This window comes from Ceraceosorus guamensis, assembly GCF_003144195.1.
Source record: "Ceraceosorus guamensis strain MCA 4658 unplaced genomic scaffold IE81scaffold_30, whole genome shotgun sequence".
Classification (NCBI taxonomy): Eukaryota; Fungi; Basidiomycota; class Exobasidiomycetes; order Ceraceosorales; family Ceraceosoraceae; genus Ceraceosorus; species Ceraceosorus guamensis.
In genome coordinates, this window is record NW_020290025.1 from 66037 (window position 1) to 80482 (window position 14446).

General features: G+C 56.1%; 5 protein-coding genes across 5 annotated transcripts; 2 read left to right on the top strand and 3 right to left on the bottom strand.

Moving 5' to 3' along the window:
• The first annotated feature begins 219 nt into the window (after positions 1-219).
• Positions 220-3717, top strand: IE81DRAFT_323516 (hypothetical protein). The gene is made up of 2 exons (XM_025513973.1): positions 220-800; positions 889-3717. Exons 1-2 carry the CDS (start codon positions 502-504, stop codon positions 3449-3451), a joined length of 2862 nt encoding a protein of 953 aa, XP_025369528.1. The 5' UTR covers positions 220-501; the 3' UTR covers positions 3452-3717.
• Positions 3718-3928: 211 nt separating this feature from the next.
• On the bottom strand, positions 3929-4770 carry IE81DRAFT_323518 (ribose 5-phosphate isomerase). Its single transcript, XM_025513974.1, has one exon. It carries the CDS (start codon positions 4661-4663, stop codon positions 4088-4090), a length of 576 nt encoding a protein of 191 aa, XP_025369529.1. The 5' UTR covers positions 4664-4770; the 3' UTR covers positions 3929-4087.
• A 1043-nt stretch (positions 4771-5813) lies between these two features.
• Positions 5814-6633, top strand: IE81DRAFT_347474 (putative RPL14B-ribosomal protein; the record flags this gene model as incomplete). Its single annotated transcript, XM_025516153.1, has 3 exons — positions 5814-5918; positions 6236-6516; positions 6618-6633. 3 exons carry the CDS (start codon positions 5814-5816, stop codon positions 6631-6633), a joined length of 402 nt encoding a protein of 133 aa, XP_025369530.1.
• Positions 6634-6967: 334 nt separating this feature from the next.
• Positions 6968-9229, bottom strand: IE81DRAFT_313715 (hypothetical protein). Its single transcript, XM_025512491.1, has 3 exons — positions 7706-9229; positions 7267-7620; positions 6968-7197 (listed from the first exon to the last, which is right to left on the bottom strand). The coding sequence occupies exons 1-3, from the start codon at positions 8942-8944 to the stop codon at positions 7153-7155; spliced, it is 1638 nt and encodes a 545-aa protein (XP_025369531.1). The 5' UTR covers positions 8945-9229; the 3' UTR covers positions 6968-7152.
• A 1750-nt stretch (positions 9230-10979) lies between these two features.
• IE81DRAFT_347476 (hypothetical protein) lies at positions 10980-13495 on the bottom strand (the record flags this gene model as incomplete). Its single annotated transcript, XM_025516154.1, has 4 exons — positions 10980-12455; positions 12533-13111; positions 13182-13383; positions 13458-13495. The coding sequence occupies 4 exons, from the start codon at positions 13493-13495 to the stop codon at positions 10980-10982; spliced, it is 2295 nt and encodes a 764-aa protein (XP_025369532.1).
• Between the last annotated feature and the right edge of the window lie 951 nt (positions 13496-14446).

Below are 14446 nucleotides of genomic sequence, written 5' to 3' on the forward strand. Positions count from 1 at the left end.
TAGGCCCGCTCACGGTCAGTCTTGAGTTTGAGTCTGAGTGCTGCTTGAAGCTGAGTCGAAGCACCGACCGGTTGCGCCGCCTCACGGCTACATCCTAGAGCCTTCAACCACGTGGCCGGCTCCACCCGGCTTATCAATCAGCAGCACGTCGAGCGAGGAGCATGCAGCCTCCACCTAAAGTTGCTAGACCACTGCCTACCGGTACGCTGATTGAGCATCAGCAAGCATGGAAGCTGCAAATCAGGAAATCAGAACAAGTCGCAGCAAGCAATGACAATCACTTGAGTACCAACTTTCCCTCCCTTTGGGCTTCTCGAGTCCCAAATGCAAGAGGCATGGCGTATCCTTGACGCTCACTTCTCCCACGACAAACCAGCAATTTCGCACCTGCGACTCTTCGGCCACCCTTATTATTCATGGTAACCCTCTGACCGTAGAGATATAGAGCGTCGACATTTGATCGACCATTGCGAGAAGCGGGCTGTCGTCCACGAGCACAAGATGGGTGTGAGGAACCTGAGTAGCTTTGCCCAGGAGAATGCGAGGTTGCTGTGCGAAACGTTGAGCTTCTCCTGTCAAGCGAGCTCTTCAGCTTCTCTCCAGCCTTCAGCCCAGTCATCACCAGCATTCTTGACTGTCGAAGAGGCGGCTCAAACATCTCCACGCTATGGAAGAGCTTTGGTAGTGGATGCGTTGGCCCACATGTTTGCGATGATCGGGCGAGGAGACTTTGACGTTGCCCGTGGAGGAGACTACGCGCTCTTTGTGGCTAGCATACAAGCGGATGTCAATGCTTGGCGGTGAGTGGTCTTTCGAGCGCACAGCCCACATCACGCTCCACGCAGCTTCGTCGATCTGACACTTGTTCTCGGCGGGGCACCGACGCAGAGCTGCTGGTTTGCATCCCATCTTTGTGTTCGATGGTCCCAACCTTCCAGCCAAGTTGCCTAGGCAAGTGAGCCGGCGACAACAGGCAGCGAAGGAGGCGAATTTGTACATGCGTTCTCCTCCAGCCTCTCGCTCGATCTCCTCCCTCGCTCCTCCGCTGCTATCATATGCCATGCTGGATGCGCTTCAGCACACAACGCCGCCGACCACCGTTGTGCTCGCAGAGACGGAAGCGGACGGCGTGGTCGTTGAGCTTGCCCATACGCTCAAAGGTCATGCCGTCAGCGAGGATTCCGACTACTTTGTGCTCTGCGCACGAGGCGACGATACATCCTACGTGCCGCTGAGCTCCTTCGAATACGTTGTCGACCTGCCGACAGACACTGCGGTTACCGCCGATGCGTCGTCAGAGCCAGCCGATGAGGCCGGCTTCGAAACAGTGCCCAGGCGTAGGCGGCGGGGACGTGGTCCCGCTCCAGCCCTGCCCTCCAGCTCTGATACCACCGCAGTGCTGCATGCCCCACCAACAGATCTTTCGATGCTCAGAGAAGTCAGATTCGGATCGTATTCGTCTGCAGCTTTGGCGCGCTTATTGGATCTTCCAGTCGCGCTGCTTCCGCTTTTTGCAGCGCTGGCGGGCAACGATTACCTCCCCGAATTACAGGCGCGAATACTTTTTGAACCCTTCAGAGGCAGCGAGCGCCTCAAAGAAGCAGCTGCAGTGCTTCGAAGAGCGTGGCTTGCCAGCGCAAATGGCAAGAAGGCTCGTGAAATGCGCGTCAACGCGCAAACGACCAGATCAGGCCCTGGAAGGGGCAGCATGGCTTTAAGCATTGCTGCAGACACGCCCAGCGAGTCGGGCTCCGTTGCGGCGTCCTCCGCAACAGCGACACCTCTGCAATCCACATTCTTGCAGTCTCAGCAGCTCAAGCAGGTAGATCCGGTGCGGGCGTTGGTGCAAGACTGCGTGGGTCTTGCTCTCCAAAGAGCAGAACAGATACGGCCAAATAGATACGTGTCGACGGGCGAAAAGGAGGAAATGGTTGACGGCATCGTCGAGAGCGCAGCTACCTACAGCTTGCTGACGCACTCACAAGGCGCGGACGGACTACCGAGCCCAGCTTCTCAATTCTTTTCCACTCCACCACCGCCAGGTACACGCGCGAGAGGCGTTGAAGCATATCGCCAAGCGTACAAGCAGGGCAAATTCCATGTGGACCTCGTGACCGGTCTGTGCCATCGAGTATACATTGGCAAGGTGTTCGCGGAAGATCCGGACCAGCAGAGTACCCAAAAGTTTGCCGCACAAGAGATCAGAGAATGGGCTTGGGCGATCTTGTTCGACACCTGGGGCATGTGGTGGGCACGAGAGACCATCGAAGAGCCTGAAGTCGATGCCGGAGATGACCACCAAGGACTAGATCACGTGGCGCAAGCGTTGCGTAGACCCTTCGGCGGTGCTTACAAAGATGGCGAGATGCCCGACGACGTCATCTCTGTTAACACTGAATCGAGCGAGGAACAGAGCGAATCTGGAGCACGCGACATGGAGGGTGACGCGATGCTCGACCCTGACGCTTTGCCAAATAGACCCAACTCGGCGTTGGCCGACCGCGTCGAGGATGGCAACTATGATGGTCTTGGCAGACTTAAACCTCCGCCGGTCCTTACGGAGTATGTGCGTCGTCTCGAGAGCGTCACGAAAGACATTCTCCCTGTCTCGACGCTCGCGGAGCTTCTGGAAGCACGAGGAACATCACTCTGCGCATCGCTTCAGCCGCTCCGGGATGGCCACATTTACGATGCTGCGCCCCTGTTGCCAGCAGAAACCAAGCACGATCTTTACCTCTGCGCGCTCAAGGCGGACACGTCATCGATGCGTGCTTTGCCAAGTCAGGTTCAGCCTCTTGCAGCTTGCCTGCGCTACATCGTCCACTCAGACGCGGATAGGTACGGGGAAAAGACAGCAAAGATGGCCTGGAGCATGGAGGAGTTGCGCGCTGCTGTGCGTTCGAGTATCGCAGCTCTTGGAATTTGGAAAGAGCCCGAACGAGCGCTTCCGTCAAGGGTGAAGCGCCTTACTGGTGAACTGGAAGCGCACGAGATTGCACGGTCCAAGAACACAGACGCTGGCTCACGCAGAGACGAAGCGCTATTTCCCACAACGAGGGCGTTACACGCCTCGACGGCCTTGCAGCTTGTCCTCGAAGCGTCGTACCTCTTCTCACAATCTCTGCTTGTGGATCAAGAAGCGCATCCGCCGCCCTTTGCCCTGCACGACGGGCCCACGTTCCATGCCATCATGTTGAAGCGTCCATCGGGCGAAGCTGGCCGCGACACGACGCTCGAGCAAGCTATACTCTCTGCAGTGCTCGAAGGTGGCTTGGAAAAGCACCTCGCAGTGGACTTGGACTTGGAGAGGAGAGCGAGGAGACAACAACGCAAGAAGGGACAGAGCATCGCTAGGTCTAAGCAGAACGCTCCGCCTGGCAAATCCTTTTCTAATAGACCTCCGCCCCCGAAGAATGCCTTTGCTTCCCTTCTAAACGAAACCCTCAGCTAGCCACTTTCGCGCCCAGACTGCTTTGCCATTTCTTGATTCGCATACGCGCGAGTCTGCCGTGCTCGCTGTTGATCTTCCTGCACGATGCATACCAGTGACGCGCTTCGTCATCAACGTGTACAACATTCCAGACAATGATATGGCCGTAGTACAGGCACGACCTGCTCCAAGTGTGTGCGTGCAGAACAAGCCTCTAGCGTTGAGACAATCTAATGTCTAGTGGTGTAAAAGACGCGGATTGGTGAACCGTGCCGTTGCCATTTCATGCTACAACTGGAGCCTTGCTGACATCGAAAGTTACATTCTCTTGCACCTTTCCGTCTACCGTCTTGATTGTGATGGTACCATCATTATTGCCAAAGTATGCGGCTTTGGCGCAATCCACGAACAAGCCGACCTCCTTACAAAGCCAAGAGGCGTAATGTTGGTTAGCTTTCGAGCAGCGTACAGATCGCAAGAGGCTCAAAGATACGCACAATGACACCTGTCAAAAGCTTGATCTGCTGCAGAAGCTCCTTGGGCTTAGCCATTTGCTCGGGCGGGAAGGGAGCATCGATGACGAAGTTGCTGAAGAATTGGGAAAGAAGATGCGTATCAGGCAACGGCATGGGGATGAGGGGCGCAGCGGAGACAGACTCACCCATTGTCAGTGACGACTGGACCAGCTTTCGCTTTGCCCATTCGAAGCACAGGCTTCCCTCCCAGCTTCGTCAAGTCCCTCATGACCTTGCTGTATGCGAACTCGGCAGCTTCTACGGGCACACCCTGAGTCCAAGCAGTTCCTAGCACGCCGTTGGAGTTCTTCCTGTAATCCGCCACGACGATGAAATTCTTTGCAGCTTCTGCCAACACCTTTTCCCTAAGATGGCAAGCGCCTCCGCCCTTGATGGCGTTCAAAGCAGGATCCACCTCGTCCGCTCCGTCAATGGTCACATCGATGATGGGATGACAATCTACATCTCCCAATTGGAGTCCGTTGGAAACGATCAGCTCTTTGCTTTGAAATCCCGTCGGCAAGAAGATTCTAGAAGCGTTGAGATCTTTGCCTTGTTGCACGATACGCTCCACTACGTACGGCACTGTGCTGCCGCTGCCAATGCCGATGATGCGATCGTTGCGGCCTACGTGAGCATCCACCGCTGCGTATGCGGCCGCTCGTTTGGCTGCCTCGACGCCGCTCAAGGATGCCAGTTGCAAAGGTGCCGAAGACATGCTGATCCGAGCTCGGGTGGAGAAAGCCGCAGAAGTGATGCTTGAAGGCCTGAATGAAGACGCAAACTGCTTGGATGCTGTTAGTAGCATGTGACGGTGCGAGTGGCGGAACTGCAAAGGTGCAAGAGCGGAGCCGTGGGTGTGGTGTGATGTAGGCAAGGTGCACCGTGCAAGCATGGCCGCAAAGCGAGGCCCATGCAACTCCACTCGAGACTACCCACGGTGGGCGGAGAGAGCATCAGCAGTGCATGCCCGATCGAGTCTGAGTGCATGGCCCGAGCGGAGAGGGTTGATTCTAGTCTTCGAGAATAATCTTGGTGTCCGCGTTTTCTTCATACGCCAGTCGGCAGCCGAAAAATCACGTGAGTTCGTGCGGAAAAATATCAAAGTTTGCCACATAGGCTAAACCCACGTGGCGTGCTGTCGGCCCTGCGGTACGTCCGCAGCCTGCAGGTATTTCGAGAAGAGCATATACCAATCGGTCACAGTCCAGCCTACCCATCCAGAGTCTGACTCTCAATGTGCTCAGCTCCTTCACACCTCAAGACAACTAGCGCCGACATAACCACACAAGGTAAGCATCTCCCAGCCTTTCGTCATTTCAGTCGATTCTATTCCAACTTCTCAGCCATCCGACGCGAGCTGCCACAGACGGTGTCTCAGCCCCGTGCTGCGAGAGGCAGCACGTAGATGAGGATGCTCGTGGGTCGTAGGGGTCAGCACCAAAGGAGCCGATCGACGCCTTTGGGTTGCGGAGGAGGTGCCAACGGGAACGATGTCTGCCAGACCCGCCGCACCCCCTGGAGGGTCTGTCACTGTTGGCACGGCGTGAGATGGTTGGGCATGGCGGCAGGTCATGAGGACGTGGCGAATTGGGCGCCAGCACAGAATGGATATCCTGCTTCAAAGAGAAGCTGCTATTGCATGGAAGATGATCGCGGTTACAGGGCCGCTCGTCAGAGGAGTGGCGGTCGGTAGGGGCGCCCATTTGGAGCATCTCGAATTGCAGCCGATATCGTCAGCCAACCGCCATTCCGTGTGCCATGGCACCTATGGCGCTTCTCGAGATCAGCAGACTGCTTGGGACTTCTTCGCTCCTTAATGTGGAGACTGACACCTTACTCATTCACTGGCCGCACAGATCGCAAGCATGGCTTTCAAGCGTTACGTTCAGGTCGGAAGAGTGGTCCTCATCAACCAGGGTCCCAACGAGGGCAAGTTGGCTGTCATCGTTGAGATCATCGACCACAACAAAGTGAGTGGCACGTTGCTTGGAAGGCGGACAGAGGCGGACGCAAGAGGCACATTGGCCAAATCTGTCAAGGAGTTGCACGTTGCAGGTGAAGTTGACTGGATAGTCAAAAGCATGCAGTGAAACGATGCGTTGTCAGGAAGCACAGGAGCCAGGTGTATTGGCAACGATGAGAAGTGCAAGGCTTTTCAGGCTGGCTAGCGCGGTACCTGTCGGCGTCAGCATCGAGAGTCACAAGCGCCTTTGGCCGGACAACGCTGCGTTTGGGAGTCGGTCAATGTTGCAAGCTCAGCCTGACCGTACCCACTTTTCTCAACCAGGCCCTCATCGATGGCCCCTGCACCGGTGTGGACAGGCAACCCTTGGCATACCGTAACATCTCTTTGACTCCCTACGTCATCAAGGCCGTCGCGCGAGGAATGGGATCCGGAGCAATCGCCAAGAAGTGGCAAGCTTCGGGCGTCGATGAGAAATTCGCTCAGAGCGCTTGGGCAAAGAAGAGAGCCGCTCGTCAAGCCAAGGCCGACACCTCGGACTTTGACAGATTCCAGATCATGCTCCTCAAGAAGCAGAGACGCTCTCTCGTCTCTCGTCAGGCTGCGTGAGTGCTTGCTCCGTCGCACCAGGTTTCAGCCACTACTTTGGTTCTGAGTCTCAGCTAAGCACACGCTTTTTCTTTCCCTTGGCGTTCGCGCTCAATAGAAAGATCAAGGCCTGAATAGCCCAAAACGCAAAGATGAACTCCACCGCACGCCAACCCACGCACTTTCTCGGCACCACACATACGCTCTTCTCGCGCTTGGCGAGAATACATGTACTATTCCAGACGTGACGTTCCTCAATCGAGACTAGTCATGCTCTTCAATTCCGATGCGAAGTAGTCAGACATGTCTAGGCGTCAAAGCGACGGATGGTGCAGGCGTAGGAGATCTTGTCAACTGATCAAAGGTCTCGCTCGCATCGCGGTATGTTGAGGTCCTCGCAAAACATCGACGAGCGTTCGAGCAGCACGTAGGGGAGAGCATGAGCGCCCAGGCCGATGTCAAAGTCGGAACGAGTGCGCACGGTCATTGCATTGCATTGTATTCCATTCAAATTCAGGTTCATGATGAGGTTTCGAGTCAAGAGCGACTCCCGGAAGCGAGTCGCTCGCGATTGTGCACAAGGAGCATGTGGTCGCAGACCTGAATCGTCAGTGATTGAGACCGCATCAAGACAGACGCTTGATACGCAACGCTCAAGCACCCTTGGTGGCGTCAGTAGCGTTGTTGAAGATGAGGAGCTACGGATGAGAAAGCGAATAGTTGGCTCAGCAAGTATATATGAAAGCAGCGAGAGATCGGTTGCTCACATTCTTTGTGCCGGCCATGTCGGTGAGGATATCCTTGGTGGCCAGCTTTTGAAGAGCAGCCTTCAGCTTCAAGGGCTCGATCACGCTTGGAATGGCGGGGACCGGTGCCAGAGCATGCACTGCCGTCTTCTCGGCACCGAACAGACGGCTAGCGACTTCGAGGATGAGACTGGGGAGGGGCAGAGCGTCGAACACGCGTGCGAGACCAGTGAAGCGCAGAACGGGAGACGCTTGCTCCACATCGAACAGGGTGGTGCTAGCCCCCTCGTAGAACTCAGGCGTGCCGTACACGCTCAAAAGATAAGCGAGCATACCGACAGTGTGAGGCGTAGCCATGGAAGTTCCAGAGATGGTCTGCCAACAAATGCGAGAGTGTTAGGGGGATAGGAAAATGAATTAAGAGTGGGCAAGGAAATTGCGGGCCCTCTCTCTCACTCACGTTGACGGAGGTGTTGGAGCCGATCCAGGTGCTGAGGATGTTGAGACCAGGAGCAGCAATGTCGACACAGGGGCCCTTGTTAGAGAAGTACGCGCGCTCGTCGCCAAAGGTGGATGCAGCGACAGTCACGGGGTCCTCGGCGCCGGCAGGGCTGGTGTTGCAGGCATCAGCATTCTCGTTTCCGGCTGCAACAGCAAAATGGAGACCGCTGCGAACGGCTCCGTTGACGGCCTTGTCCAAACTTGGGCTCTTGCCACCTCCCAGACTCATGTTGGCTACGAATCCCTTGTGCTTCTTAGCAGCGGCAGTGTTAGGGTTGGCAGCGTGCTCCTTTGCGATCGCTGTGGCGTTGTTTGCAGCCCAAAGGACACCACCAGTAACATCAGACATGGAGCCGGAGCCGCCGGAGCCGAGAACCTTGACAGCCACGAGCTCGACCTTCTTCGCGACACCATATTTGCGAGAGCCGACCGTACCAGCACAGTGAGTACCGTGACCATTGCCATCTTCGTCATTGTCGTTGGCAGGCATGGTCTTGCCCCAGCGTGCGCGACCTTCGAACTCAACATGCTTTGTGTTGATACCAGTGTCAACGATGTATGCGGTGACACCTTCGCCTCCGTGGCTGTTGTAGACATATTGGCCAAAGATGGGGAAGCTAATGGCCTGGCGGTGAGAGACTCGTACGAGACCCCAAGGAGAACCCTTTTCGACGGCCATTGGGCTGAGCTCGGGAGCACCGGCCATGGCGTAAGCCTGCTCGATGGTGGACTCGTACGGGACGTCCCAGACGTGGTCACCATTGTGAGGCATCTCTTGAGTGGACACTACCGTGTCCTCCTCAACGTAAGCAACGTCGGGATGCGCGCGGATGTAAGCCAAGACATCGTCTGAGAACGCGCCAGCGTACCCAGAGAATTGACCATCCAGGTGGTAGACGTGTCTGACGCCTGGTGCATGGCCCTCGCTGCTCAGCGACGAGAAAGAAGCAGCTTGAGCCTGTTGCACAGAAGACGTGTGCATGTTCAGAGAGCTCTCGCTCACGCCATCCTTCAAAACAACCATGTAGTTGTTCTTGATAGGCTGACGTGTAGGATGAGAAACGACTTGAGCAGGTTCAAAGCCAGTGTACACCATCTGTCCCGGCACAAAGGCAGGAATAGAGGTGGTCGCAGCAGGAGCCGCTGCAGCGCCAATGGCTCCCGTAAGGGCGAGTGCGAGAGGTAGAACACGAACCATGATGTGTGGATGCAGTAGTACTCAACCTCGGGAATGTACGATAGAGTGAAGATGGGAACGTCGGGAGAGTGGATCACTGTCAATGTTGCGGACTATGTGCGGCAGCCTAGAGGTCCAGCGCGGGATTCGTCGAACAGATGGCCCTCGATGAAGGAGCTCGGGCTGGTTGTTGGTGAGAGAGGATGACAAGGTGCTGAACGGGTCCACTTGGTCGATCAGATCTGATGTGAACCGGCCGCACCCCCTTACTCCACTCTGACTCAGGAGTAGCTAGCCGCGTACGCGTGTGCGATGATAAGAGGCAGTGGAGTTGCGCTGACTGAGCTGTGCGACCTGCATGCATCATCATCGATGCAAGCTGCTGCGTGAAGACCCGCCCGCGCTGTGGCAGCCTGGGGCGTGGTAAGGTGCACCGTGCCCCCATCACAGCTCTGCATGCCCGCCCCGGCCGTGCGCCTGCCATGGATGCTGTGCGATACCCACCGGATTGCGCTACCATGCATGCAGCCAGCAGCAGCATGCAGCAACCAGAGAGGACACCAACGCATCTGACCCGCCAAGACTCGCGACGTGCCGCGCGAGGCATTCGCCGTCAGCGTGCATGCGGATACATCATGTGTGATATCCGAGGGCGCGCCACTTTGAACGAGCTTCGCTTCACACCTGTGTATGCGCGCCCCTGCCTAAGCAGCATCAGCAGCGCCGAAAGGGTCGCATACACATCTAACATCACAGTCTCGCGCCCTATAGTTGACGCCGTGCATCCGCGAGCGTCGCGGATACACGCTTTCCAAGCGATGAGTCCCCCCCGCGTCTCAAAGCTGCTGCTGTAAGGACCAAGCCTCGAGACTGGCAAAATGATATTCGTGATTCAAAAGGGACTTGTGGCATCTTCACGCAACTAAACTCTCGACTCTCTCGAGACAAGGGCAAGAGCGGATGCAATCTTGAATCTGAGTCAAAATGTCTGCACTGCGATCAGATCCGCACTCAAAACTATGGATGACTGCTACACGGACGACCTCCATGCAATAATAACCCCTTCGACCTGGGCTTCAACAATCACGTGGATGAACATGAGACCCACTATAGACGCATCCATGCAGCAGTCACGACGAGTCAAGAGTCAAGAGTCTTGAGTAAGATGCGTCATGGGCGCAGCCGAGGGGTTTCTTGTTGTAAAGCTCCGACTGGTTCACGCGGAAAGTCTTGCGCAGCTTGGTTCAGTTCAATGATTGACCTCTCATCAGAATTTTGAATTTTGAATGATGTTTATCTCCATGCTGCTGCACGAGGCGTCGTCAGCGCGGCTGGGATGGCCCTTGCGTTGGCTCTGCCACGTGATAAAGCTGAGCGGCGGATCCAGATCGACTCAACTCAGTCGTGACTTTGACTCGTGACTCTCGACTCATCAATCATTCAAGATTTGAATCTTGAGTGACTCAAGGACTGGTGGAGGCTTGCTGTCCCACACACGAGGTTAGCACCCATCTCTGTCTAGCAGCACAGGCAATGGCATCTCGGTTCGGTCTACGCGCATAAAGGTTCACAACGACGATGCTGATAGTTCAAGAGGTCCTTTGCAGCCTGGACCAGACGCGGGCACAGTCTCATCAAAATTCGACAACGTCAAGAATGTTGGAACAAGTAGTCAACGAGTGAGGCTTTTCATTCCGTGACATTCTGAGCCCATTTTTGGTATACAGCAGACGGAATACACGCGTCCGTGACGCAACACAAGGGGAATTGGTGCAGCGAAGATGAGGCTTTAATGAGCGTGATGCTGATGACGGCGAACGGGTTGCTCGAAAGAAGGGGCGGCAGGCAAAAGATGTCCTTCTAATACAAGCGGCCGAAGTTGATATGAACTGAATGAGTGTGATTGGTGGATGGGCGACGCTCGAGCTGAATCACGTCGCTCGCCAAGTGCATGTCTCGCCGGTGGCGAGGCAGAAGCGTGTAGAGGCGAGCTCCTATCACCTAAGCATCTCGCGGAAGATTTACTCGGAGATCTGAGCTCATGATAACTACAACATCAGCGAGGCGATCGGTGTGACTCGCTTGATGGCTTGGATAGATAGACGGTACCGAGTTCTGAATTGCCCGTTCCAGGTCGGCTCTGCGTCTGGTTTCTACCTCTCTGCATCCCCATGTTGCCGTACTGCGGTGATGTACCAAGAGCATGGTTGGACACGTTGGAACCGCTCGAGTCTGGCCGCTGCACATTTGTCCTGTAAGCCGTGGAATGGGATTGCTGCGGCTCGCGCTCATAGGGTCCGCTCCACGCAGTCCCATCGTAATGTGACGAGCCGAGTGCTGGACTGGTTGCTGGGGTGTAGATTGATGGCGGCAGGACTTGCTGATAAGGATTTGACAACCCACGTTGATTCGCACTGGTATCGGCTGAGAATGTGGTTCCCAACGGTGGGATGCGATCATGCCATGCAAAGCCCGAGTGCGCCGAAGGAGTGCTGGAGAGGAAGTGCCGAGCCATATTGTTATCGGGCGAGCCCAAGGAAGGTCCCGCTCTTGCGATCGGCCTGTCGGACCACGATGGCGGCTCTCGGACGCTCGGACCACCTGCGACATTGTTTCCGTATGCTTGGGGAGTCGGTGACCACGCACCTTGACGCGAAGGCAGGGTGCCGCTGCCTGACTGCGTTGGAAGCCATCCCTGAGCGCTTTCGCCGAGCGCGAACTCACTTGCGGGTTGGAGGCGACCGTGTGCTTCAAACCTTGGGTGGGTTTGAGAGGCAGACGCGAACTCTGAGAGATTCCACATCGACTGCGACGAATGCAATCGCGGTCCAATCCTCTGTCGACGTTCTGAGTCCGCTCGATGCCGTCCCATCTGAGGACTCTGGATTGGGCTGGTGTGAGGACCGCCAGCATAGCCAGAGTGTGGAAGCAAAGGTGGAGATCCGGATCCAGCCATCGGATGCGCTGTAGCTCCCGGATAAGGCTCAAATCTTCCGCTGCCCAATCGAGATCTCGTCAAGGCGTCTGAGGCGCGGCGCGGCATGCCGGGATTGAAAGGCCGATTGTCACCAACACCTGCTGGCAGTTGGATATCTGGAGATGCTGGGTTCGAGCTTGTCCAGGCGTCCCAGCCGCTAGTGCTCATGTTGCCGGCTGTCCGCAACGGCGGCACAGTGCGTCCATATCCTGGAGCGTGGCGAGGACCGAGACCAAAAGTGTTGGCTTCATGGCTTTCACGGCGGCTTCGACTGTCGCTGCCCGAGGTACCCTCCCCGCTCGAACCGAGGTCGAGACTGTATGCACCCTCATCTTCCACGTTCGTATCTCGACAGTACCGCAGCTGACCATCGGGGTCATAGAAGACTTTGGGAGGAAACCTGAAGGAGCTCTTGCTTAGGAATACGGGCGAAATTTGAATCGCACTGATCTCCGGCAACGTCGAGGGTGTGCGCAGACGGCCTGCTCGTACGTCCTCAACGCTGTAGTACGAGATGAGGTGCTGCGTGGAGCCCTCAACCTGCATGGAAATGGTCTAGATCAAGGGCAAGGTTTCAAGAATGAGCGCTGCAGAGTGGTATAGGCGCTTCTGTAAAGTGAAACGCGACGAACCTTTTTGCAAAGACCATTCTTGGCAAACGGGTAGCTGTTCGTGAGACTGCCGACCAAGCTCCGCTCAAAGTCGGCTTCCCTTTTGGCCAAGCTTGCCTGATCGTATGCACTTGCAGAGTGAGGCGCTGACTTGGGGCGGCCGACGTTTCCAGAGCTCTGTGAAGCAGAGGTGTCTGCGTCTGTCAGCGAGCCGCTGGCAGCCGTACCAGCGCCAGCAAAGCCAATCGTCGAGGTGCCGAAGTTCATGAAACCTGAGGGATCGCTTGCTGCCGAGTTCCAAGCCGCAGCGGTGTCCAACACGCTGCCCTCGGATTTGAGTCTGGACATAGCTTCGGCATTTGGATTGTACGGTAGGTCTGTCGAGGGCAAACCAAGAAAGTCATTGACGGCATCAGTGCCCGGAAAATCTGCCATAGGCACTCCTAGCTCGAAGGGATGAAGCTCTTCTGTTGTAGCAGGCACAGGAAGGCCTGTACCAATGGACTCGTCCGCCATCGATTCATAGCTGTCATCTTCCCGCAACGAAGGGTCGGAAGAGCCCTTGACCTGGTGCTGCTTTTTGTCTATCTGACGGTAGACCTGCGACATCGAGGGCAGGCTATGAGCGGATGCTAAGAGCCAAGCTACTGGACCACGTAAGGGGACGTACCAGAAAGTTCATCAGTATGCGACTTGGGCTCCACAAAAGCCCGTCCGTCCAGCGCTTGATGCCGCTCTCACGCTCGTCGAACACAAACACCGATCCACTTCGGATCAGCTTACGTTCATCATCGCGTAGCCTGCGGGGAATCTTCGACATCTTCTTTTGGCGCACTGCCTCGAAGACCAGCAAGGCGTCGTGTGTTGATGCACTGCGTGGGTGAAGAGGGCGTGATCGTTGGTAAGCACGAGGACGTCTGTCGCTACCTCTTAGCTGGTCACGCACATGTACCCTGTGAAAGTGGGCTCTGTGATCCCGCCCATGGTGAGGACTAGGAGAGGCGCAGACCGAGCAGGATGGAAGTTTGACGCTGGCTCCCTTTTCGGCGATGTGTACTGGAGCCTCAGAGCTAAGAGTCAGCGGTTGGAGAGGAAAGCTTAGTGGCTGATGGTGGTCGCGCAAGAGTGACTCGTGAAGGAATGAAGGTCGTGAAAGGAAACCTGGGTCGTCAACGAGCTCTGAGAGGTGCTGAGGCGATCGCCATGCTCTCCAGTAGGTCCTGGTTCAGAACTAGCGAGAGAAGGACAGCACTTCGAATTGCGGCTGGGCACGCAACCTCAGCAAAGCGGCTCCTTGTAGCACCTAAAGGACCAAAATTGCAAGAGGAGATGGCATGTCAGCGCAGCCTGAGTACGCATGACAGCGACATCGACAAGCTACCAATTCAGAGTGCGGCAGTCTCTCTCAACGCGTCGAAGCTCGTCAACGGTGGGAAATGGACCCAAGCGCTCGCGTGGAGGGTGCAGCCCAAGTCAGCCTCGTCGCGACTGCTGGGCTGATACTTTGCGCGGGAAAAGACGAGAGGCTCTCCTTGGCTGACGTAACATCTTTCTCTGCCAGTCCGTCCGTACCTTTGCACGCGCAAGCGCCATCCTACACCAGCCTCGAATCGACTTTACTCACTTGCAACAACTTTACCTGATGATGTGCTAAGCCAAACTCAATTCCGCTCTTCAGGTGGCTTCCCGGCGATCGAGTTGACAGCCGCCACTGCAGCTTTGCTGGTAGAAGAAAGATATAAAGACTGGTAGCGGCGGATCAAGCGCCATGAAATGTGCAATTAGACGCCAGAACGTCAAATGGCAAGACGCCGGAGCACAAGTGCACCGAATTGGCCGGTTCCTGCGTCGCCTCTTGCTCCTTCAGCAACGCCTGCGACTGTCTCGAGAGGGGTAGGCACGTCACACGGACTGTGCGGTACTACCCTTGCCCCG

Excerpts from the sequence above, each read along its gene's own strand:
- IE81DRAFT_323518 (XM_025513974.1), bottom strand. The coding sequence starts at position 4,663 with ATGTCTTCGGCACCTTTGCAACTGGCATCCTTGAGCGGCGTCGAGGCA.
- IE81DRAFT_313715 (XM_025512491.1), bottom strand. The coding sequence starts at position 8,944 with ATGGTTCGTGTTCTACCTCTCGCACTCGCCCTTACGGGAGCCATTGGC. Across the intron at positions 7,621-7,705 it reads GCTCCAACACCTCCGTCAAC|ACCATCTCTGGAACTTCCAT; the intron begins GTGAGTGAGAGA and ends ATTTGTTGGCAG. Across the intron at positions 7,198-7,266 it reads ACATGGCCGGCACAAAGAAT|CTCCTCATCTTCAACAACGC; the intron begins GTGAGCAACCGA and ends TCTCATCCGTAG.
- IE81DRAFT_323516 (XM_025513973.1), top strand. The coding sequence starts at position 502 with ATGGGTGTGAGGAACCTGAGTAGCTTTGCCCAGGAGAATGCGAGGTTG. Across the intron at positions 801-888 it reads GCGGATGTCAATGCTTGGCG|AGCTGCTGGTTTGCATCCCA; the intron begins GTGAGTGGTCTT and ends GCACCGACGCAG.